Below are 25,944 nucleotides of genomic sequence, written 5' to 3'. Positions count from 1 at the left end.
GGAGGTCGAAAGAATAAAGACAAAAACGTGAAAATTAACTTTCTATTTGGAGCTACAGTAGAAGACCCATGTGTACACACAGAGACAAAATATGAGGTGATATGCACAATCTGACTTTCGCTTTTTTTTTTTTTTTTTTTTTAAGAGTAAAGGGGTTATGCAGCACCTCACGTTCCTGCATCCGGCAACGAAAAACTGTGGTGCAGAATGCAGCACGAGACAGCCGATAAGGCAACAATGCATGGACCGCACCTCCAAAAATAAAAAAAATCACAAATTAATCTAATGCCGCTAGGCAAAAATATAATACTGAACATGAGGTTCTTAGTTTAACAATCTGATCAGCATGTATGAAGCCCACTGCCATGTCACGGCAAACCTCTTAGTGGGTCCTAACTTCTAAGGCCTTTAAGGAGCGCAGTCGTGCGCAAAGTGCGGTCACAGCGAAAATGCACCAGCAGGGCGGGCGGTCTTATGCTTCACTGCGCCTATGCTACAGGACCGAGTCCATATGATTCCAGACCACACCGTCCTCAAAGCACAAAACCACAGCAACACTGGCTGCCACACTGCACCAACACCAAATGAAAGCAGCAATGAAAATCACCTTCCGCAAGTTCTCAAATGAGAGCAAAAATAGGCTGGACCCTTTTTCTTGGCAGTCTCCTGCTAATTCTTACTGAAGCTTGTACAAGCACGGTGGCTCAGTGGTTAGCACTGCAGCCTTGCATCGCCGGGGTACTGGGTTCAAATCCAACCAAGGACAACATCTGCAAGGAGTCTGTATGTCCTCCTCGTGTTTGTGTGGGTTTCCTCCGGGTTCCTCCCACATTCCAAAGACATACTGATAGGGAATCTAGATTGTGAGCCCCATCGAGGACAGTGCCAATGATGTCCGTAAAGTGCAGTTAAATTAATGGTGCTATATAAATGAGTAAAATAAAGACACATGTAACATAATTCAATTTTACAATACAAAAGTGATGTAACTATGGGGAACCCCATGTCTTTAAAATTTAAACTTGGTAAATGGAATCATAAAAAGGAAAGTATCTTAGAAAACCACACTCACCACATGCCTGGCTGTAGGCACTAGCCTGAACAAAAAGCACATACAGGGGTGCTGGTAGATGTCGTGCAATCTCATACTGCTTGTGCAAACAGTCAAACGGCATTGACAGAAACTCCTGTACTGGCAACGAAGCCTGAGGAGAGAAAATTAACATTTCAAGCTTCCAAAGCCCTGTACTGTGGTTAAATTCAATAGCACATAAAAGCATTCATCTATGTTCTATCATGTACTGAGATAGCAATCCATTACTCCCACTGAACATTAAAGGGGATATCCGGGAACAAGAAACTGAAGAGCCAACCCTTTGGATAGGTCATCAATCTTAGATCACTGGGGGTGAATCTTCAGCTGACACTTGGTGCCGCAACAAAACCCAAAGATGGAGGGAAAAAAACGTGAATGGGAGTTGAAAAAATGAATTAGAAAACCGACAAAAGGAGAACTCCTCCAAACAAAACTATAACTAACAAATCTTTATTGTATATTTATCAGGGCTGTGGAGTCTGTAAGCCAAACCTGCGACTCCCGACTCCTCAATTTCCCTTACACCGACTCAGACTCCGACTCCACGACTCCGACTCCCACACATATATTGCTTATATTTAAGTGAAAAATTTATTGTAGTACAATTTGAACATCAGACATTTAATCATTTCTATGATCCAATAATCAAGATATTTAGATAGAACATAATATCTATTTATTGGAATACAACTTTAGAACACAAAAAACTGTAATAAATTGTAAATATGTAATACACTGTATACGGTACAGACCAAAGTTTGGACACACCTTCTCATTCAAAGAGTTTTCTTTATTTTCACGACTATGAAAATTGTAGATTCATTCTGAAGGCATCAAAACAATGAATTAACACATGTGGAATTATAGAATTAAAGTGTGAAACAACTGAAAATATGTCTTATATTCTAGATTCTTCAAAGTAGCCACATTTTGCTTTGATTACTGCTTTGCACACTCTTGGTATTCTCTTGATGAGCTTCAAGTGGTAGTCACCAGAAATGGTCTTCCAACAGTCTTGAAGGAGTTCCCAGAGATGCTTAGCACTTGTTGGCCCTTTTGCCTTCACTCTGCGGTCCAGCTCACCCCAAACCATCTCGATTGGGTTCAGGTCTGGTGACTGTGGAGGCCAGGTCATCTGGCGTAGCACCCCATCACTCTCCTTCTTGGTCAAATAGCCCTTACACAGCCTGGAGGTGTGTTTGAGGCCACTGTCCTGTTGAAAAATAAATGATGGTCCAACTAAACACAAACCGGATGGAATAGCATGCCGCTGCAAGATGCTGTGGTAGCCATGCTGGTTCAGTATGCCTTCAATTTTGAATAAATCCCCAACAGTGTCACCAGCAAAGCACCCCCACACCATCACACCTCCTCCTCCATGCTTCACGGTGGGAACCAGGCATGTAGAGTCCATCCGTTCACCTTTTCTGCGTCGCACAAAGACATGGTGGTTGGAACCAAAGATCTCAGATTTGGACTCATCAGACCAAAGCACAGATTTCCACTGGTCTAATGTCCATTCCTTGTGTTCTCTAGCCCAAACAAGTCTCTTCTGCTTGTTGCCTGTCCTTAGCAGTGGTTTCCTAGCAGCTATTTTAACATGAAGGCCTGCTGCACAAAGTCTCCTCTTAACAGTTGTTGTAGAGGTGTCTGCTGCTAGAACTCTGTGCAACACTGACCTGGTCTCATAGAATCATAGAATCGTAGAGTTGGAAGGGACCTCCTGGGCCATCTGGTCCAACCCCCTGCTCAAAGCAGGATTCGCTAAATCATCCCAGTCAGATGTCTGTCCAGCCTCTGTTTGAAGACTTCCATTGAAGGAGAACTCACCACTTCTCGTGGCAGCCTGTTCCACTCATTGATCACTCTAACTGTCAAAAAGTTTTTTCTAATATCTAATCTGTGTCTCCTCCCATTCAGTTTCATCCCATTGCTTCTAGTCTTTCCTTGTGCAAATGAGAATAAAGTTGATCCTTCTACAATGTGACAGCCCTTTAGATATTTGTAGACAGCTATTAAGTCTCCTCTCAGTCTTCTCTTTTGCAAACTAAACATTCCCAAATCCTGCAACCTTTCCTCATAAGACAGTGTTTGCAGACCGGTCACCATTCTGGTCGCTCTTTTCTGAACTTGCTCCAGTTTGTTGATGTCTTTTTTAAAATGTGGTGCCCAAAACTGGACACAATATTCCAGATGAGGTCTGACCAAAGAGGAGTAGAGGGAAATAATGACTTCACGTGATCTAGACTGTATGCTTCTGTTAATATATCCTAGAACTGCATTTGCCTTTTTTGCTGCTGCATCACACTGTTGACTCATATTCAGTCTGTGATCTATTAGTATACCCAAGTCTTTTTCACATGTGCTGTCACTTAGCCCTATTCCTCCCAATCTATATATGCTTTTTTCATTTTTATTGCCCAGATGTAGTACTTTGCATTTCTCCCTGTTAAAAACCATTCTGTTAGTTACTGCCCACTTCTCCAGTTTATTTAAATCTTTTTGAATCCTCTCTCTCTCTTCTCTAGTATTAGCTCTATTCTCTATTCGGAGCTGCTGTTAACCTGCGATTTCTGAGGCTGGTGACTAGGATGAACTTATCCTCCGAAGCAGAGGTGACTCTTGGTCTTCCTTTCCTGGGGAGGTCCTCATGTGAGCCAGTTTCTTTGTGGCGCTTGATGGTTTTTGCCAATGCACTTGGGGACACTTTCAAAGTTTTCCCAATTTTTCGGACTGACTAACCTTCATTTCTTAAAGTAATGATAGTCACTCGTTTTTCTTTACTCAGCTGCTTTTTTCTTGCTATAATACAAATTCTAACAGTCTATTCAGTAGGACTATCACCTGTGTATCGACCAGACTTCTGCACAACACAACTGATGGTCCCAACCCCATTTATAAGGCAAGAAATCCCACTTATTAAACCTGACAGGGCACACCTGTGAAGTGAAAACCATTTCCAGGGACTACCTCTTGAAGCTCATCAAGAGAATGCCAATAGTGTGCAAAGCAGAAATCAAAGCAAAAGGTGGCTACTTTGAAAAACCTAGAATATAAGACATACAGTATTTTCAGTTGTTTCACACTTTTTTGTTGAACTATATAATTCCACGTGTTAATTCATAGTTTTGATGCCTTCAGAGTGAATCCACAATTTTCATAGTCATGAAAATAAAGAAAACGCTTTGATTGAGAAGGGGTGTCCAAACTTTTGGTCCGTACTGTGTGTGTATATATATATATATATATATATATATATATATATATATATATATATATATATATATATATATATATATATATATACACACACACACATACACACTATGACTTATCTCGGCTAAGATAAAGCCTAGATCCTCAGGCTACATTCACACTATGGGCGTAGCCAGGATCAAACCTGGGGGGGCGAATCTCATACTGTTCCGCAGAATTTCATGCTGCACACCTCAGCTGCTGCAGAACCTCATACTGCACACCCCTACACTTGAAAATAAAGCCTGCACCTTAAGAAGATGTGGTGATGAATGCAGTCTATTTATTCCAACTATCAGTTGATGTTACTGAAGACGAGCAATGCCTGTCCTGGGCGTCCTTTTGGGCAGCTATGAGGTGTACCTGACTGGTGCTAAAAAAAAAAAAGGAGTGTTAGTCTGTGTGCTATCCGGCTTTCATTCTTTTTGGTACAGATATGATATGGATAGACAGATATTGATAAATGGATATATAGATAGAGCAGATTTCTAATCTGCTTTTGCTATTGAAAACATTATCTATGATCTCAAAAACCTTTCAGGTGATGCGGTTTTTTAAAAAGCTGATCTGCTTTTGCAACTGAAAAACGTATCCTCAAAAAAAACGCAGGAAAAACGCTGTGTGTGAATGTAGCCTTAGATCAGGAATAGAACAGTCATTTATAGGACATTTCATAACTTTCCCAAATTCCTGTGAAAAAAATATTCAGCATATTCTGCATTGAACTACTGTACCCAATTTATTATATATTTTAGGAGTCGGAGTCGGTCCATTTTATACCGACTCCACCAAAATGAGCACCGACTCCGACTCCACAGCCCTGATATTTATGACAATATTAAAAACACAAAAAGAAGGAAACGCAATGCAGAAAAATGAGATTTTGGGTACTCACCGTAAAATCTCTCTAAGGCTACTTTCACACATCTTTTTGCCGTCAGGCAGGATCCGGCTATTTTTAGAAAGAACAGATCCGGCGTAAATTTTGGAGAACTGTAGAAACGGATCCGTTTTTCTGCCGGATCCATCTAGCAGGTTATATCTGTTTCCTGGGGGCTGGCCAATTGGATCTGAGCATGAGCAGACCTAAAAAAAACGGATCCGGTGGCTGGATCCGTCTTTTTCTGAATCCGGCGCCCATAGACTTTCATTGTGGCAAAAAGCCGGAAGCGTCAGATCCGGCGCTTCCGGCTTTTTCGCCGGAGACAAAAAACGTTACAGTAGTCGTTTTTTCCAGACGCCGGAATGAGACAAATAGCCGGATCCGCCAAAAAACGGACGAACCGCAAGGCCATCCAGCGCGATCCGGCACTAATACAAGCCAATGGCGAAAAACCGGATCCGGCATTGCATTTCGCCGGATCCGGTTTTACAAAAAAAAGCCGGATCTCGCCTAACGGCGCAAAACGGATGTGTGAAAGAGGCCTTAGCCTCTAATTGGGGGACACAGAACCATGGGTGTTATGCTGCTGTCCACTAGGAGGCGACACTATGCATAATCTGAAAAAGATTAACTATGGCTCCTCCTCTGCAGTATACACCCCTGGACGGCGTCAGCCTTCTCCAGTTTTGTGCAAAAGCATTAGGAGGAAGTTAACAGAAATAACCATGCCTGTAATAAGGCCACCATGTACAAGCTCAAAGAAGAATATGAGAACTCAACCGTAACAACGGCCCGTGGGCAACAAGGTGGGAGCTGTTTCACCCAATTAGGAGGCTAAGAGAAAGATTTTACGGTGAGTACACAAAAATCTCCTTTACTCTGTCGCCTCATTGGGGGACACAGAACAATGGGACGTCCTAAAGCAGTCTCTGGGTGGGAAGCAATGGACGAATATTGTGCAGACAGGTCCTTAAACTTGGGGCACTGCCGCCTGCAGAACCCGTCTACCCAGGCTCGCATCCGCTGAGGACTGGGTATGAACTCTGTAGTGTTTCATAAACGTGTGTAAGCTAGTCCAAGTGGCCGCCTTACACACCTGTTGCGCCGAAGCCAGGTGCCGAATGGCCCAGGAGGCCCCTACCGCCCACGTAGAGTGTGCCGCGATACCGGCCGGAAGAGGAGAATTGTTAAGGCGGTAAGCCTCTTGTATGGTGAACTTGATCCACCTGGCAAGGGTAGCTTTGGAAGCCGGCAAACCCTTGCGAACGCCTTCTGGAAGAAGGAAAAGGGAATCAGACTTCCGGAAGGGCGCAGTCCTAGACACGTATATACGCAATGCCCTGATGAGGTCAAGCGTATGCAGAGCCTTCTCCACTCTATAAACCGGAACCGGGCAAAGGGATGGCAATGAAATTTTCTCATTGAGGTGGAAGTTGGACACAACCTTCGGAAGGAAGGATGGGACTGTACGGAGAACCACCTTGTCCTGGTGAAAGGCTAGGAAGGGCCGTCTGCAGGAGAGTGCTGACAATTCAGACACCCTGCGAAGCGAGGTGATTGCCACCAGAAAAACCACCTTTTGTGATAGAATGCGGTGTGGGACTTCCTTAAGGGGTTCGAAAGGTGGTGCCTGCAATGCTGTCAGGACCAGGTTAAGGTCCCACGTTTCCAGTGGATGTCTGTAGGGGGGAACCAATCGGGAAACCCCCTGGAGAAAGGTCCTTACTTGTGGCTTGTTAGCGATGCGCCTCTGAAAAAGCACTGAGAGCGCTGACACCTGGCTCTTAAGCGAGCCCAGGGATAGTCTGGCGTCCAGGCCCGATTGGAGAAAGCCAAGGACTTTTGGGAGGGAATAAGGGAGTGGAATCTGGCCGCGAGATTCGCACCAGGTGAAGAAAGCTCTCCAGGTACGGTAATAAATCTTGGCGGAGGCTGGCTTCCGTGCCCTGATCATGGATCTAATGACGTCCGTTGAGAGTCCTGCCTGGGTTAGAACCCAGGTCTCAAGGGCCACGCCGTCAAATTGAGAGCCCCTGAGTTCTGGTGGTAGAACGGGCCTTGGTGATAGAAGATCGGGACGGTCGGGGAGACGCCAGGGGACGTCTGCTGTAAAGTTGTACGATGTCGGCGTACCATGTACGTCTGGCGCGATCAGGATGGTTGGAACTCCCTCGTGTTTGATCTTCCTCACGACTCTGGATATCAGGGGGAGAGGTGGAAAGATGTACAGAAGCTGGAACTGGGTCCAGTCCTGAACCATGGCATCTGCTGCGAGCGACCGCGGATCGCGTGTCCTGGCCATGAAGTTGGAGACCTTGGCATTGAGATGGGATCCATTAGGTCCACGTCCGGGGTCCCCCAGCGATGGCAGATCTGTCGAAAGATTTCGGGATGGAGAGACCACTCTCCCGAGTCCATTCCTTGTCTGCTTAGGAAGTCGGCTTCCCAGTTGTCCACACCCGGAATGTGGACCGCAGAGAGTACCGACCTCGTGTCTCCCGCCCAATGGAGGATATGTGCCACTTCTCTCATCACCTGGGTACTGCAGGTCCCGCCTTGGTGGTTCACATATGCCACTGCAGTGGCATTGTCCGACTGTACTCTGATATGAGAGGCTGCCAGTAAGTGACGAAAGGCTCTCAATGCCAGGAAGATGGCCCGAATTGCCAAGACGTTGATGGGCAAGTTCGCTTCCACTGGTGACCACTTGCCCTGTGCCGTAGGTGCACCGCACCCCAACCTGTCAGGCTCGCGTCAGTGGTCAGGACCTTCCATTGACCTGAGAGAAAGGATTTTCCCGTTGCCAGAGAGGTTGGCTTGAGCCACCAGTGCAGGGACCTCCTGGTTGCCGATTTTAGCCGGAACTCCGTCGAGGGAGAAAGGATTCCTGTCCCAGGACTTGAGGATGGCTAGTTGAAGAGGCCTGAGGTGAAACTGGGCAAATGGTACCGCCTCCATTGCTGCTGCCATCCTGCCGAGGACTCTCATGGCACACCGGAGAGATCGGGGGAGATTGCGGAGGAGTATGCGAACTCCTAGACGGAGAGCCAGTGCCTTGTCTCTGGGAAGGAGCACCAGACCCCTGGAGGTGTCGAATAGCATCCCCAGGAAGGTCAGAGACTGACTCAGGGTAGTCGATGACTTTTGTAAGTTGACTAACCAGCCCAGGCGACTCAGAGTGTCGATTGTGATTGAGACGCTGACCTCGCAGTCCTTGAAGGTGGAAGCCTTGATGAGAAGGTCGTCCTGGTATGGAACGACTACTACGCCTCTGGAGTGTAGAACGTCCATGGTGGCAGCCATGACCTTGGTAAATGTTCTGGGAGCCGTGGCGAGTCCGAACGGGAGAGCCACGAACTGGTAGTGGTCCTGGTCGATTGCGAACCTGAGAAATCTCTGATGGGCGGGAGCAATCGGTATATGCAGGTATGCATCCTGTATGTCTATGGAGGCGAGATTTTGTACTTGCTCCATGGACGCAATGATGGACCGAAGGGACTCCATGCGAAAATGACGAACTCGTACATACTTTTTGAGTTGTTTTAGGTCTAGTATGGGCCGGACGCTGCCTCCTTTCTTGGGGACTACGAATAGATTGGAGTAGAACCCTCGGAAACATTCGGCCGCGGGAACCGGTACTACGACTCCTGCTAGAAGGAGAGAGGAAACCGCTTGGTGGAAAGCACAAGCCTTTTCTGGCGGTTTTGGTGGAACAGAGAGGAAGAACCGGTTCGGTGGACTGGAAGTTAACTCTATCTTGTACCCGGAAGACACTATTTCCCTGACCCACCAGTCTTCTGTAATAGGCAGCCAGACTTGCTGAAAGAGTAGAAGTCGTCTGCCAGAGTTCGTGAGTTATGATGAGGAGAAATTCTGAGGTTTTCCTACTTTGGGCTTCGTCTGGCCTGTTTTCGACTGCCAGTTCCTGTCTGGCCTCTGCGCCGCCCGTGGGTTGTCCCTGTGTGGAGAGCGGTTACGATTTTGTGCTGGACGCGAGTCGGACCAGCCCAAAGACTTCCGAAAGGATCGGAATTGTGTTTGGTTACGCCGTTTGAACGTGCGTTTAGGTTTTAGTTGAGGGAGAGAGGTACTCTTACCCCCAGTGGCATTGGATATCATTGTGTACAACTTTTCACTGAAAAGCCGTCCACTGAGGTACGGGAGATGCGTGAGGGACTTCTTTGAGGCCGCATCCGCTTTCCATTCCCGCAGCCAGAGGATACGCCGAATCGTGATGGCGTTTGATGCTATCCCCGCTACACCTCTTGCGGAATCCAGGGCTGCATGAAGCATGTAATCTGCTACCACTGCCATTTGAAACGCTTGGTCCGACAGCTCAGGGTTTGAATTGAAGCTTGGAGGCAAGTTTGCAATTTTTTGGCCCAAGCCAGAATGGCCTTGGCCGCCCATACTGAAGAGAATGCGGGAGCCAGGGAGGCCCCTGCTGCTTCGAAAACTGAACGAGCCATGCGTTCTACCTGCCGGTCTGCAGCGTCCCTGAGGGCTGAGCTATCTGGCAGTGATAGGAGGGTCTGTGCTGCTAGCCTAGAGACTGGGGGGTCCACTTCGGGCGGATCTGTCCACTCCTTGGTGCCCTTTTGTGGGAAGGGGTACCTAGCCTCCAAATATTTGCAATTGGTGAATTTCTTCTCAGGCTGCGAAAACTGCTTAGTAAGGATCGCCTGAAATTCTGGGTGGTTAGAGAAGACCTTAGGTGGTTTCAGAACAACTTCAAAGCAAATCTTGTGTTCTGGGGCTTCCAGGGTTGGATCGGAAATGTCCAGGACCCGATGGATGGAAGAGATTATGTCCTCAACTAGCGCTGTATTGCTAGGGGGACAAGGGACCAGAGACCGCTCCGTTTCGTTGTCTGAGTCGGAGTCACAGATGCCTACCGAATCCTGCGTATCGCTGAGGCGTTCCCTGGAGGGCGAGCTGGGGCGAAGGCCTTCTGTCGTCGGGGATCGCTGTGGAGATCTGCGTTGTCTGACTCTGGTAGGGGACGGTCTAGGTGACCTGGAACTACGGTGTCTCTCCCTAGAGGGGGATGACCGTGTGCTATGGGATGATGCAGAGGAACGCGACGTGTGGGTGCGCTTACGTCTGGGAGAGCCAGAAACGGCCTGCCCCTGAGTGGAGCTGTCCCTTTGCTGGGTAACGCTCATAGCCGAGACATGACCCTCCAGAGCCTGGAGCAATGTGGAGGTTAGGTTATCTATGGACTGCGTCATCTGGGTAGCCCATTCCGGCGTGGTAGCAGCCGCTGAAGCATTGGTAGGAGCCTCTTGGGGTTCTGACCCAGTATTCTGGATACAGTCCCGACAGTGCGGGTACGTGCTGCCACTGGGGAGAGTGGTTTTGCAGGCTGTGCAGAATGCATAAAAGCAGTCCTGCTTGGTTCTCTTGTACCTTGAGCCCGGCATAGTGCACAGAGTGCGGAAGGGCTGGATATGAGAGTAGCCTACAGGGGTGGCTATGCAGGCAAAAACCTATATGAGAGCCTTATAGGGAATCCAGATTCACAGCCGAGTAAAAAAACCTTAGCTGTGATCTTACCCCACCAGCATGCCCCTAGGTCCAGCACCAAAGATCCAGAGTCCTGTGCCCCCCGGAGACTGGCTGGCGTGGTGCTGCTGATGCCTACAGCAGAAATGGCCGCCGAGAGGATGAGGAGGGAGAAGAAGGGGGCGGAGAGCTGAGAAAGAGCGCGCAGAGATGTGTAAAAACACGCCCTGTCTCGATCCGCCCCTTCTATGACACTGTAGAGTGTCATATTTGTCATCCAGGGGGGGGCGGAGAGGAGGCGGCGACCTCAGCTAGGCCGAAGCCGTGGCCTAAATTAGTTACCGATGCCCAGAAAGGGCTCCAGGCTGGCGCGGAAGTCCGGGAGGGGGTCAGATCTGAACCGGACTCCCCCAGGATTGAAAGGTAGGATAGCGGTGGGGCCACAATCCGAAGCGGGGCCCTGTGATGGGTCCCCCTGAGGCGCTATGGAGCTGGTGCTGCGGCAGAGACAGGGCGCCCTGTATCTGTATGTGCCATGCCTGCCCGCACTCCCCCCCGGCCCCGACAGGAGCCCGCAGCTGGGCTGGGGTCCCTGAATACTGTGAGCTGCAGATTGCCGTGGTACAGACCCTACCTGAGGCGCCTCAACCTAATTCCCCCAGAGGGGGATTAGGGAGGGTGCTGCTGTCACCATCAGGGGGCTTCTTCCTCACCTCGACCTCAACTCAAGACCAAATGGAATTGGGGAAGGAGGGGGGTCTCGACTTCGAACCAGCACCCGCAGGACTGGGGAAGGAGCGACATGGGGAACAGCCATCTCAACCTCCGACCCCACAGCACTGGTCACTACTGAGCATGTACATAAAGTGCAGCACAGATTCATCTCACCTAAACCTCTGACCCCACAGCACTGGTCACTACTAAGCATGTACATAAAGTGCAGCACAGATTCATCTCACCTAAACCTCCGACCCCACAGGACTGGTCACTACTGAGCATGTACATAAAGTGCAGCACAGATTCATCTCACCTAAACCTCCAACCCCACAGCACTGGTCACTACTGAGCATGTACATAAAGAGCAGCACAGATTCTTCTCTCCTTATATCAGGAACAGAACAGACATTTATAGGACATTTCATAACTTTCCCAAATTATTATGAAAACATTTACAGCACATCCTGCACTGAACTACTGTACCCAATTTATTATATTTTTTAGGAGTCCATCCATGTTATATTGACTCCCCCAAAATGGACTCCAACGCCACAGCCCTACTATCCACTGCAGAGCGCTGAGCTGTGGTGTTCTGGCCTGATACACTTCCATCGCAGGACATGCCAAAAGTTCATCAATGTGGGGTGCCTCACGTTGGCCACCCATTCATCTTACGATCTAGCCTAAGCATGGATTGTCAATTTTGAAAACCCTTTTAACCTATTAACCCCTTACTGCCATTGGACGAAGTAGTACGTCCAATGGCAGTACCCCTGCTTTGATGTGGGCTCCAGCAGTGAGAACACCTCAAAGCCGGGACATGTCAGCTGTTTTGAACAGCTGACATGTGCCCGCAATAGCCGCGGAGCAGAATCGCGATCCGCCCACGGCTATTAACTAGTTAACTGCCGCTGTCCAACTCTGACAGCAGCATTTAACAAGTGCTCCTGGCCATCCGGAAGGAAATGCGCTCACCAGTGACCCCACTTCTATGGTTGTTGATGCCGGATTGCTGTGAGCGCCACCCCGTGGTTAGCACTCAAAGCAATGCAGTAAATCTGCTACACGGAGATGATCTGAGCATCTCTTCAATGTAGCAGAGGGGATCGAGTTGTGGCAGCTTCGAGAGTCCCATGGAGGCTATTGAAGCATGCCAAAAGAAAAAAAAAAAAAAAAAAAAAAAAAAAAAAAAGACATATTTGCTATCGCCGCGTTCAGAATAGCCCGATAAATTAAAAAAAAGGATTAACCTGATCGCTAAACGGCGTAGTGACCAAAAAAGACAAACTGTCAATCTGTCGGGCGATCAAAAGATCGTATCTGCACAAAAATGGTATCAAAACGTCAGCAAGAAATAATCCCTCAACCAACCTGAGATCACGAAAAATGGAGACGCTAAGGGTCTCGGAAAATGGCGCAATTTTTTTTTTTTTTTTTTTTAAACCAAACTTTGAAATTTTTTTCACCACTTAGATAAAAAAAACAAAAAAAAACAACAGGATTTTTGGGTTGCTTACCGTAAAATCTGTTTCTCTGAGCATTCATTGGGGGACACAGAGCCCATGGGTGTATGCTGCTGCCACAAGGAGGCTGACACTATGCACAAAAAAGGTTAGCTCCTCCTCCGCAGTGTACACCCCGACCGGCAGGGAATTCCTCAGTTAGTGAGAAAGCAGTAGGAGAAGTAACAGAATAGATTGAAAACAGAACAAACAACTCAACTGTAACCAAATCAACCAAAGTAAGAACAGGAGTTGTAGAACATGGGAGGGTGCTGTGTCCCCCAATGAAGGCTCCGAGAAACAGATTTTACGGTAAGCAACCCAAAAATCCTGTTTTCTCGTTCGCCTTATTGGGGGACACAGAGACCATGGGACGTCCCAAAGCAGTCCCTGGGGTGGGAAACAAACTTCCATCAGGCCAGTGGACTCACCACCGCTGCCTGCAGAATCCTTCTACCTAGGCTGGCGTCCGCCGAAGCGTAGGTGTGGACCCTGTAGAGTTTCACAAACGTGTGAACCGAAGACCAGGTTGCAGCTTTGCAAAGCTGCAGCGCGGAGGCTCTGTTGCGTACCGCCCAGGAAGCACCCACTGCCCGGGTAGAGTGCGCTCTGATCCCCGGAGGGGCCACTCGATGCTTAACCCGGTAGGCCTCCAAAATTGCCGATCTGATCCAGCGAGCAATAGTAGCTTTGGAAGCCGAGTGGCCTTTCCGCGCCCCATCTGGAATGACGAAAATAGAGTCTGTCTTTCGCAAGGAAGACGTCCTAGACAGATAGACTCTCATCGCCCTGACCAGATCCAGCTTGTTCAGGGACCGCTCCTGAGGGTGAGTTGGACTCGGACAGAAGGACGGCAGAACAATATCCTTATTGAGGTGAAAGGAGGACACCACCTTCGGAAGAAAAGAGGGCGGAGGCCGCAGAAATACCTTGTCCTGGTGAAGTACCAGGAAAGGAGAGCGGCAAGAAAGAACCGCCAAATCCGACACGTGCCGGATGGAGGTGACGGCCACCAGAAAGGCTACCTTCCAGGAGAGAAGGGAAAGGGAGACTTCTCCGAGAGGTTCAAAGGGAGAACCTTGCAGAACGTCAAGCACCAGATTCAGATCCCATAGATCCACGGGTGCTCGATACGGAGGAGCCGTGTGAGCCACGCCCTGAAGAAAGGTTTTGACCTGAGGGCGGGAGTCTTCTGAAATAAAATGGACAGTGCCGAAACTTGACCCTTCAAGGAAATGAGAGCAAGCCCCGCATCCAGCCCTGCCTGAAGAAACGCCAGAACGGAAGGGAGCGAAAAGCACATAGGCGCGATGTTATTGGCCTCACACCAAGTGAAATAGGCCTTCCAAGTACGGTAGTAAATTTTGGAAGATGATGGCTTCCTGGCTCGGATCATGGTATGAATTACTCGACCGGAGAATCCTGCTCGTTTCAAAACCTCAGTCTCAACAGCCACGCCGTTAAATTGAGCGGCCGAGAATTGGGGTGGCAAATCGGACCTTGAGACAGCAGATCTGCCCTGTCTGGAAGCTTCCAGGGGGCGTCCGCGAGAAGGTTGACAATGTCCGCGAACCAAGACCTTCTGGGCCAATTCGGGGCGATGAGAATGACTGGAATTCCTTCTGCCTTGATCTTCTTCAACAGCTTGGGAAGAAGAGGAAGGGGAGGAAACAGGTAGGGGAGCTCGAACTGTGACCAAGGAATGGCCAGAGCGTCGGCGCCCACTGCGAGAGGATCTCGAGCTCTGGATACAAACTGTGGGACCTTCCTGTTGAGGCGAGAAGCTAGCAGATCTACGTCCGGGGTTCCCCAACGACTGCAGAGCTGAAGAAAAACCTCCGGATGTAGGGACCACTCTCCTGCCGCGAGACCCTCGCGGCTGAGAAAGTCAGTGGCCCAGTTGTCTACGCCAGGAATGTGTACCGCGGAGATTGTCTGTACCGAAATCTCTGCCCACTGAAGGATCTTGGACACTTCTGCCAGGGCTGAGACACTCCGTGTCCCTCCTTGGCGGTTGACATATGCCACCGCTGTGGCATTGTCTGTCTAAATCCGAACCGGCAGGCCCCTGAGGAGCCTTTCCCAGTGGACAAGAGCCAGATGGATCGCTCGTATCTCTAGGACGTTGATCGGCAGAGCTGATTCCTGAGTCGACCAACGACCCTGAACAGTGTGATGGTGGAACACTGCACCCCAGCCGAGGAGGCTGGCATCCGTTGTTACAACCTGCCAGTGAATGGGAAGAAAAGACCGACCCAAGTGGATAAGAAGTGACATCAACCACCAGTTGAGTGACCGCTTGACCCGGCATGAAAGACGTACAAGGCGATCCAGGGACAGAGCCGACCTGTTCCACTTCGACAGAAGGGCGTGCTGGAGAGGTCTGGCGTGAAATTGGGCAAAGGGAACTGCCTCTATCGCCGCCACCATCTTTCCCAGGACCCTCATAGCTGTTCGGAGGGACGGAAATCGTGTGATCTGCAGCGATCATACATCCTGCTGCAGGGAAAGAATCTTCTCTCGTGGGAGAAAGACCCTTGACCGACGAGTGTCGAACAGTAGGCCCAGAAACACAAGACGTTGAGAAGGAATCAGACAAGACTTTTTCCTGTTGACGATCCACCCGAAATTGGAAAGGGTGTCTAGGACGATCGTCAAACTTAGGCGAGCCTGTTGAAAAGAGGAAGCTTTGATCAGAATATCGTCGAGGTACGGAAAAAGAACGAGACCTCTGATCCTCAACAAGGCCATCAGCGCAGCCATGATCTTCGTGAAGACTCTGGGAGCGGTGGCGAGACCGAAGGGGAGCGCGACGAACTGGTAATGTTCCTGGCGTATCGCAAAACGCAGGAACTTCTGATGTCCGGAGAATATGGGCAAGTGTAGATAGGCATCTTGGATGTCTATTGAACACATGAATTCCTGCTCCTCCATGGAAGCGATTACCGAACGAACCGACTCCATCCGGAAGTGGCGAAGGCGTACTCTCTTGTTGAGAAGCTTGAGATCCAAGATGGGTCGGACCGCCCCGCCTTTTTTCGGCACCACAAAAAGGTTCGAATAAAATCCTGTGAACCGCTCTGAGACGGGAACGGGCACAATCACACCGGAACTGAGGAGAGAGGTGATGGCCGTAAAGAACCCCGGGATCAAGGCTGGATCCTTTGGAGGACGGGATTCGAAGAAACTATTCGGTGGAAGAGAAACAAACTCTATCTTGTATCCTGACGATACAACCTCCCTGACCCAAGCGTCCTCTACTGAGGCCAGCCAAACGTCCCTGAAGAAGAGAAGCCGACCTCCCAATCGGAAGGGACCCTCGGGAGTCTGACGATAGTCATGCAGATGTAGACCGTCCAGACCTGGATCTGGATGGTCTGCCCTGGGAAGAGTGGGATCGCCAGGAAGGAGTGGGTCTTAAGGAAACTTTCTATCTTGGCGCACCTGCGGTCTTTGTTGGTTGGATGGGTTCTCTGCCGTATTGAAACGGCGGAAAGCCCGAAAGGGTCGAAACTGACGCCTTAGTGGAGGTCTGCGAGGCTTAGACTGAGGGAGAAGGGAACTCGTGCCTCCGGTGGCGTCCTTAATAATCTGGTCCAATTGGGATCCAAAGAGGCGTACTCCCTGAAAAGGCAGATTAGTAAGAGACTTCTTAGAAGACAAGTCCGCCTGCCAGGCCTTGAGCCAAATTGTACGTCGGATTGCCACAACGTTGCTTGACGCCTGAGCCGCGCAGGATGCGGCATCCAAAGAAACAGAATGCAGATAATCCCCCGCATGGGAAATCTGATTGGCGAGATCGGCCAATCACTCTGGTTGTGCTTTATCTAGGATGCCCTGACGAAGATCCTCTGCCCAAGTAGCTATGGCTTTTGCTGCCCAAGATGAAGCAAAGCTTGGACATACTGCCGCTGAAGCCGCTTCGAAGGCGGACTTAGCTAGGGATTCTATAATCCTATCATTAGAATCCTTTAGAGCCGCCACGCCTGAAAGCGGGAGAACCGTGTTATTAGAAAGTCTGGACACGGGCGGGTCCACCGAGGGAGAAGCAGCCCAGTTGTCCATGAGCTCTTTAGCAAACGGGTACAGTACGCCGAGACGCTTTCCTCTTTGAAAGCGTCTGGTCGGATCTTCTCTTTCCCTGGTAAAAATCTTTCCAAACTCAGAATGGAAAGGAAATACCCTGGAGGGTGTTTCCGCCCGTCTGAACGAAACCTCCTGATCTGAGGATTTCGCAGGGGGGGGGTCAGCAATCTCGAAGGTCTGGTGAATCGCTGCAATGAGGTTCTGCACCGTAACCTTCATATTCGCATCCTGGTCCGAATCCAGCTCTAAAATCCCCTCAGAAGACCTGTCCGAGAACACTTCACCTGACTCGGGAGAGGAGGCCCGGGAAGGAGGCTGCTGAGACGGACTATGCGGTGAGATGGGACGAGGAGAGGATTCCGGCTGGAGATCCTGCCTGGGTCTTTTGCAACTAACGCTGGCTGACTCAGAAGGTATCTCTTGAGACCTGCTGGACCCTGCAGAAGTGTCCAGGGGCAACTTATCCAGAGCGGCTACTAGGGACTGAGACACCCTGGTGAGGTCTGCCACTGATTGAGAAAGAGATGAAGCCCAGCCAGGCATGGGGGGTTCACTCTCACCTGGGGCCATAGATGGCTCAAGGGCGGCGTCAGGCTGAATTGGATTGCTACAGTCCAGGCAGAGGGGAGTGGACTGACCTGAGGGAAGTTTGCGATTGCAAGAAGAGCACGCAAAGTACTTGACTAGAGTGCAGGGGGGAGCCGTAGAGCGGGCACGATCAGATGTAGAGTTAGACATAGTGATAACTGAGGTAGTGCCGGAAGGTTGGGGGACAGAAGGCAGAGGAGGGTGTCAGTCTGCAGATGCAGAGCTACTCACGGTCCGGTGTCCCCAGAGACAATGCTATCCGGCTTGTCTGCAGCTGCAGGTCAGAGCGATATCCGGCTGACAGAACGGCGTCCGGCTGACAGGCTGGGAAGATGGCGACCGCCTGAGAGGAATGGGAAAAACGCGCGCTTCCAGGGGAAGAAGAAGGGCGGCGCTAACTGCTAGCCTGAAAGAGGCACCGCCCACTGTCCAAGAATAGGCTGGGTGCAAGAAGGAGGCGGTGGGAGGACCTGGAACGGGCGGGAGAGAAGCCCGCTTAGAAGAAAGGGGCGGGGGGCGTGGCTGCGACGCAGAGGAAGGCCCGATATGAAGCCGGGGCCTAAATTATTAGCGGCGGCCACCTGTTAGCGTGGGGCGGCGCGGAGGTCCCGCAGCACTGCCGCGGCAACCGCTCTGCAGAACGCCGCTATCAGCTGGGCCCAGGACTGAAGGCGGGGGGGAAAACGCCGGGCAAGGCCCCTTCTGACGCCAGGGCCAGGAGTAATTGCGGCGGCCGCAGTGGCCGCTTTGAATAAGATTGGAGCCGCCGAGATGCCCATCTAGGGATGAGGAGGATGTGACTCGGCCCCCATACTTACCTCCTTCTGGCATTCAATAAAGGTACCTCAATATCCCACGCTGCCTGTCTTCTGTAGTGTCTGCGTCTCATCCAGACCGACAGGCTCTGGTGGGCGAGTGGGTGGGAGACGGGGAGCGAGGACCATCTGGATCGCTGGCACGCATCCGTGCTGAGCTCTTAGTCTTGCTGTAGAGACCTATGAGGATACGGGGTGGCAGTACACATCGTACTCATAGTCTCTTTGTGGGAGTACAGCTGTGACTTTTCACACTGTATCCCACCGGAACCTGAAAAGGAACGACGCACACTGAGGTAGATAAGGGTCTAATGAAAGACCCGTGTCCACCTCCTACTGACACCAAGCTAAACTGAGGAATTCCCTGTCCGGTCGGTGGGGTGTACACTGCGGAGGAGGAGCTAACCTTTTTTTGTGCATAGTGTCAGCCTCCTAGTGGCAGCAGCATACACCCATGGTCTCTGTGTCCCCCAATAAGGCGAACGAGAAAAAAGAGCTTTGACATGTTTGGTGTCTATGAACTTGTAATGACCTGGAGAATCATAATGGTAGGTCAGTTTTGGCATTTAGTGAACCTAGCAAAAAGCCAACCAAAGAACAAGTGTGGGATTGCACTTTGTTTGCAATTTCACCGCACTTGGAATTTTTTTCCCGTTTTCTGTTACACGACATCGTAAAACCAAAGGTATCGTTCAAAAGTACAACTCGTCCCACAAAAAATAAGCCCTCACATGGCCATATTGACGGGAAAAATAAAAAAAAGTTATAGCTCTGGGAAGAAGCGGAGCGAAAACCGACAAAAGCTCCGGTCATTAAGGGGTTAAGATACATCTGCTGACAAAAAAAAAAAAATACTGGGACATGCTATTACAGCTGTCCTCCATTTTCCTTACATCTTTCACCATAACTGAATGGGAAAATTATATTAAATTCATATATTTTTTCCATTGTTTACTAATTACTGCAAGTGACTAGGGGAGTGTTTCCGATTTGTGATCAGTGACTAGCATTGATGGGGGATAATCACACTGCTAACCAAGCCAAAACTACTGGTGGCAGCAAATAAAGGCAGAAGTGAGAGCACAGCGATCAGGTTGTTAAAGTAACTGTTAAAGGCACACACACTATGAGGATACGAAAGGTCAATGGTGGGATGTTATTCCGTTAAAGAAATCTTAGAGCAAATAACCTGCATAATGCTTTGAAGCTGTGGCTGGAGACTGTTCAGATATTCCTTCTTCACTTCAATCTCCTTTAGAATCTTCTCCTTACTGGCCAAACTCTCCTTGTACTTTTCTGCCAACCTAAAGTGGGCCAAGAAAAAAAAAAAATAAAAAAATAAAGCTTTTCCAAAATGTGAACATTGCTTAGAAATGCGATATTGAGTAGAATAACATCATTATGGACAAATATAACAAAGTGTTCTTCACGTGTGTATGAGAAACCTGGTGGTGTAAAGATCTATCAGAGCAGAACAATTAGATCTGACCTTTTTCTCTGCTCAAGCTCCCAGTCCAGACGGGATAACGTTTGCTGATGTGGGTCATTTGATGTAGTCTCTGGTTTGCTAATCTCTGGAGGAGCCTCTCGATAAAATTCTTCCACATCTACAAGCTCAATTTCCTCATGCCTGGATCTAGGAAGAAGGCAAAGTAATAAATCATTAAATGAGGACCTGAAAAACTGAAGGATGTGTATTTGTATTTTTTACTAATAGGTATTTAAGTATTACTTAAACTCCAGACACTTGGTGATCTCCTTCTGAAGGTGCATAACTTCATACAACAAATTCTGCAGCTGCAAATGATATGCATCCACCTTCTGTTTAGCCTGGTATGTTATAAAAAAAATAAAACAAGTATAAAAGAAGATTTACATTTACTGACGTGGGAAAAAAAGAAGAGTTGCTGAAGTCTATATATTGAGTGCTGTTTATAGGAAGTATGTTGAAAAGCAGACAGACGAAAAGACGTATTACTGCAGGGTTAATTTACAGTCTGTAACCATGAGAGACACATAAGGTCTACACAGTAGCTCTAGACACAAAATGGTAGGTGTGAATCAGGCTGAATTGCAATAACATACAGTCAAGAGATGTGCATAAGGCTAGTTTCACATTAGCACTTTTGTGCGCAACGCATCGTGCGCACCCGTGCGCACTGCGCACCTATGTTTAACATGACGTGCGCATGGTCTTGCGCACACTTGCGTTTTCGTGTGCATGCGTTTTTTTGTCTTTCGCGCCAGGCGCGCCAGACGCAACATGTTGCATTTTTTGGTGCGCCCTGTCTTGGCAAAAAAACGCATGCGCACGCTTGCGCACGGAATGCGCAAAAAAACCCACATTGAAGTCTATGGGAACGCATGCGTGCGCATGGTCTTGCGCACGCTTGCGTTTTTTGGCGCATGCGTTTTTGAGTTAAACAAGTCTAGAATGTTCTCTAGACAATGGAAAAAATGTCACACCTAAAAACGCATGTGCATAAAAAACGCAAACGCATCCAAAAACGCATGTAAAATGCAAGCAACGCTGCATTTTTTTGACGCATCAGCGTGCGCATGACGTTAAAAAAACGCGCGTTTGTTTTGCGTTTTTCGTTGCGTTTTTTATGCGCCCGACGCGCTGCGCAAAAAAACGCTAATGTGAAACTAGCCTTACATGGACATTACACTTGCATATTGCTACCATGTCTATCCAGCCTGTGATTTCCATTATTCCATGACATTTCATTCTTCGTGATGCACTTTCAATGTTGAAGAGTGTATATAAAATTAATATATTGAGCAGTATTTTAATGCTAGTTCTTTCTTGTCCTTCCTGCTGTTGCAATTTCAATATGTGTATTTAATAAGATATTAAAATGGCCTAAAAGCCGCGCACCTCATGAGTTTGATCTCTAGACTTCTTTAATCGGATGTGAGCCAAGCGATTCAGTTTCTTGAGGGTCATGAAGTGTACACAGGTCTGGATACGTTTTTCCTCAATCTCCGCAGACTGATCCGGGAGACAGTTAAATAGAGAATATAGTGACAAATGGGAATAGCAATTTGATATTTATAATTCATCGATTCATTCTGCCATCTATTGCTGTATCTTTCATTAAAGGGAACCGGTCACATCATATAACACCATCAACCCCCAGATACAGAGTTAGTTTGCACATTAATTGCATTAGCAAGGTGCCCGATCTCCTTACTGAAAGCCCGGTTCCGGAAGGCCGCCAGCTTGCAGACATACAGGCGTGCCACTAGTCACCGCATTGAGCACAACAGTTGTAAGCACGACCCGCACTTTCACAGCCAAATCTGCACTGATGTACTACAACCCAAAGTTGAATCTCGGTCATCACAAGTGTCAAGGCGTGCTTTCAGCCCCAACGCAGAGTGTTGTGAGTGGTGACTGAAGTCATGCCGGCATGCCTCAAAGCCAGCAGCTCCCAAGCACCTTCCTGATGCAATCTCACATGACAAGTTCCCTTTAAGAAAAATAAAAAAATAATCTCAAAACTGATATATTTATCCAAAAGGCATGTACTGATAAATTGGATGCAAGAAGGCCAAGTGCACACCTGGCATGTTGGCTTGTTTTATGAATGTAGACAACACTATAGTGGATCTATTGTATGACAGATATAACCAATAACCAGCAGGTCTCAAGAGACTTATTAAGAGCATTTCAAATACTATAAATTATTCAGGGAAAGAGTCTCCAACAATTGCGCAAACAGAACTTGAGGCATAATCCAGCTCCACCCCCACACTGGGATATGAGAGAGGCTGGTGACATCACGCCTACAGGTAATGAAAACAATATGCTGCTTGCTGATGCAAAGTAAAAGGAGCTGGATAGCCCCTTTAAGTTAAACAATCATACAATTATTTAATCATCAGGAAATACCATGTCTTTGCTGCCCTTGCTTTTAAGATCTTGAATTTCAGCCATGAGTCTCTGCAAATCTTCACAGGTTTCTTTGTAAAGCTGGTAGTCTATTTTTGGGTCTCGCACATCTACCTCTGATTCCTCATTGTAATATCGTCCTTCCTGTACAAAAAAAATAGTGCCAAAAATGGGTTTTTACAAAACTTGACACTACATTCAAGGACGTTAGTGCAATTTAAAATGCCCACCCCAAACTGTCCTAGAGGGCCACCTCAGGACAAGCTCCCAGGTATACTGTGATCTCTTACTTTAGTTACACTGAAGTTTAAGAGGGCATTCTCCATTGTGAGTGTTAATAGTTCCTATTTAATATAGTAACATAGTTATTAAGGTTGAAGGAAGACTTTAAGTCCATCTAGTTCAACCCATATCCTATCCTAACATGTTGATCCAGAGGAAGGCAAAAAAAACCCCATGTGGCAAACAGTAAGCTTCACATTGGGGAAAAAAATTCCTTCCGGACTCCACATACGGCAATCAGACTAGCTCCCTGGATCAACGCAATATTAAGGAAACTAGTGTATATACCCTGTAATATTATACTTTTCAAGAAAGGCATCCAGTCCCTTCTTAAATTTTAGTAGGGAATCACTCATTACAACTTCATATGGCAGAGAGTTCCATAGTCTCACTGCTCTTACAGTAGCTTCATATGAGAATTAATCACCAGGTTTTTGCTACCCCATCTGAAAACAGCACAATAATGTAGGGGCATTGACCCTGATTCCAGCAATGTGTCACCTATTGGGCAGATTGCTGTAGTTTTGATAACATCTGTTTTATATGCTGCATATCTATAAGTTCTCTGAATGCGGAGCTCTGTAAAACCCTACCCACACCACCGACTGCCAGCTTTCAGTGTGCACTGTCCATAGGCAGAAAACTGAATTATTGCTGGGGTTGCTGGTATAGAGAGCTCATGATTATGGAGGATTACATGAATGCATTTTTACTAGTCTTCTCGGCATAATCTGCTGATAAAAACAGCGATTTTATCAGAAGTCCTTACATAGATTGTAGGTTTGGCTCCATATCGCACAGTATCGCAACAGAATAAAACGGACCCAACCTGAACTGCTGGTTCTCAGTATCCACAAATAACCAGAATAGATAACCAATCGTACAGTATAGAATTGAAGTCCTGAAAATACATGCATCACTCACCACATAATGTTCATATTGCTTTTATTCCATGATCCTTGGGGCAATCAGTCCTACATCTTCACACTGTGGCTGTTTCGGCCGTAGTGTTAACTCTGTCAGAAGGATCTCCAAGCAGGATTGGCTTGGATCATGGAATTTCTTTTATTATGGAATAAAAGCAATATGATCATTATTTGGTGAGTGCTGCATATATTTTCTGGTGCTCAATTCCATAGTAATAATTAGCAAAACTACAGCAAGCAACCCATTGCTGGAATAAGAACCTTTCTGTACATTTCCTTCTCTCAGGTAAGGTGGCAAACACCAGATTCCCTTTCTACAAACAGCTGCGCCTCGCCTTTGACTACAGTATGTCCATCTTCAGGTACCTGCTCCTCATGGCGGCTTCGCTTCCCTTCTTCACTCCGGATTACTTTTGGCTTCCTTTTCTTTGCATCTGAAGACATTCTTTATGGTGATGGGACCCCTACCACACAGGGAAGAAGATCACAAACATCTACTGACACTGGGAACACAGAAACACCAACGAGCCATTCCCCGATACCGCTCGGTCCAAGAATTAGAGATGGGTTGTTGGCAGCCGATCCGGCACAAAGAGGCGGTCCCTCCTGTGAACGGCCCTCACTGGGGGTCACATGACTGGGTCGGGGGGTAGATGAAACTGACGGCCCACCCACCCACCCAGAGAAATGGCTGCCTATAGGTTGGACTTCATCACCTAGACGGTAAATAGGAGTCCATTGGGGATACCAGAGAGTCGGCTCTTTCTGGAGAGGAGCCATGACCACCAAATAGAGCCGACACTAGCCCAACAAGAAAGAAGGTCCTGGTGCCAGCGCTAAACATCTGCCACGGTCGGGCACAAGACAACAGTCTGCTCTGGAAACGGCCATTACAAAAGCCAGACAACTTAACTTACACTCTCCAATGGATACAGCCGGGCGCCACCACTTCCGGTTGCTTAGCTCGTGCGCCGCCCGGAAACGCGACCTCTGACACCAGCTCTCTACCATAGAGCTGCCCAGCAGAAGGGTAGTCTTACCCGAACATACAGGAGTGCGAGGAGCGCCCTCTGTACGTGGCGGGGGTAAAAGCAGAAAGACAGTGCCTGCCTGCTGTGCCTGGGCGGGTGTCGTCACGTCTGCAGAGTGACGCTTGTGTCAGAGCGCAGTCGTGCTATACATCCTCCATAGAGGTGATACTGGGCTCCATCCCAGTGTAAGGACTGATACCAGAGAGCAATAGCTTTCGTCAGATAGACGCTGCTGGAGTGACGCTCTGGCGGTGGGATGATCCTACTTTTTATAGCACTTCGGGGGGGACGTACTAAAAACATACCAATAGTGACACCAGTCCCAACTTTGAATAACAGAAGAGGAACAGAATATGCCGTGCCAAATTTTGGCCACATTCTGATCCACACTGCTTTCCCATTTCTCCCCCGCAGGAGGATTGGTTGGAGGGGCGCTGGCAGTGAGGGACATTCAGCAGACGCCTGAGACCAAATCCGGGACTGTCCGCTGGATCCGGGACAGTTGGGACTAGAGAGGAGTGGATGGATTCATGGGTCTCTGGTCCAGGTCAGTGGTACCTGGCAGCTAGACGGGAGGCCGTGATTCTCTAACTTTCCAGCGTCCCTGGAGCAGCTTTTGATCACCCAGGGCCGGCAGGACGTCATCTGTGCGTCCTGCTCATCTCAAGTTAGGACCTGTGGATTTATTCTTTGTTTCTTCATTCAGTCGGAGCCACCAGAACGTTCTCATCCTTCTGTGGCTTCACTATATGACATCTGAACCTCCCACATCATAAGGAAGGGAAAGAGCGATAAAGTTTGCGGCCCTTTAGGCCACCCCATAATAGTCAGCAACTACCTGCCTGTAAGGTCTTGCCCCTTAAGAAAAAAAAAAAATACATAAGTCCCAGATCACCACTTTTATAGCCCCAATTAACCAACATCACATTATTATTTGTGCGATTTTGGCCTTAAAAAAAAGTGGACCCATCAAAGTTGAGGCTATGTGTTACTGCCACACGTCGGCTGCTCCATCAGTGCTTCCGTCTAAAGACCTGAAAAATAGGATAATACTACAATCGGTTACGGGGCTGTTGACTTCAACGAGGCAGATGGAGTCACGGTGTGCTTCGTCTTTGAGGGTGCATACAGACGGCAGTATTTTGCATCGCAATCCTCGAACTCACAGTCGGCTCTCCTGACCGGACCGCTGCATCGAAATACATCACACGGTCACACTCAGGTCAAAAGGAGTGCTGGGCCAGCCCGTGCACTGCGATGTGACCCTCGCGCGAGAAATATGGCTGCCCGCTTAGCAGTGTCCACCTTTCTGAGGCATGCATAAAGTAACGGGCGATTGCACTTTTCTACCCACCTCACA

At 48.4% G+C, this 25,944-nt stretch overlaps 1 protein-coding gene across 7 annotated transcripts in view; it reads right to left on the bottom strand.

The window, feature by feature from the left end:
* THOC5 (THO complex subunit 5) overlaps positions 1-25,944 on the bottom strand; it is a 95,338-nt gene that overhangs the window by 68,433 nt on the left and 961 nt on the right. For 4 of the 7 annotated variants that reach the window (XM_073554080.1, XM_073554084.1, XM_073554085.1 and 1 more), the window contains exons 1-8: positions 24,471-24,606; positions 23,920-24,017; positions 22,346-22,489; positions 21,329-21,442; positions 20,180-20,277; positions 19,937-20,083; positions 19,637-19,751; positions 1,073-1,205 (exon numbers count right to left, since the gene is read on the bottom strand). In XM_073554080.1, coding sequence (XP_073410181.1) covers positions 1,073-1,205; positions 19,637-19,751; positions 19,937-20,083; positions 20,180-20,277; positions 21,329-21,442; positions 22,346-22,489; positions 23,920-23,997 — 829 coding nt within the window. In that variant the 5' untranslated portion in view covers positions 23,998-24,017; positions 24,471-24,606. Of the gene's footprint in view, positions 1-1,072; positions 1,206-19,636; positions 19,752-19,936; positions 20,084-20,179; positions 20,278-21,328; positions 21,443-22,345; positions 22,490-23,919; positions 24,018-24,269; positions 24,407-24,470; positions 24,817-25,944 lie in introns of those variants that run through there. The other 3 variants (XM_073554083.1, XM_073554082.1, XM_073554081.1) reach the window with 3 other exon arrangements.

This window comes from Dendrobates tinctorius, unplaced genomic scaffold, assembly GCF_039654945.1.
Source record: "Dendrobates tinctorius isolate UK_male_01 unplaced genomic scaffold, ASM3965494v1 ptg000206l, whole genome shotgun sequence".
In the NCBI taxonomy this organism is placed as follows: Eukaryota; Metazoa; Chordata; class Amphibia; order Anura; family Dendrobatidae; genus Dendrobates; species Dendrobates tinctorius.
This window is presented reverse-complemented; position numbering and strand designations above follow the sequence as displayed.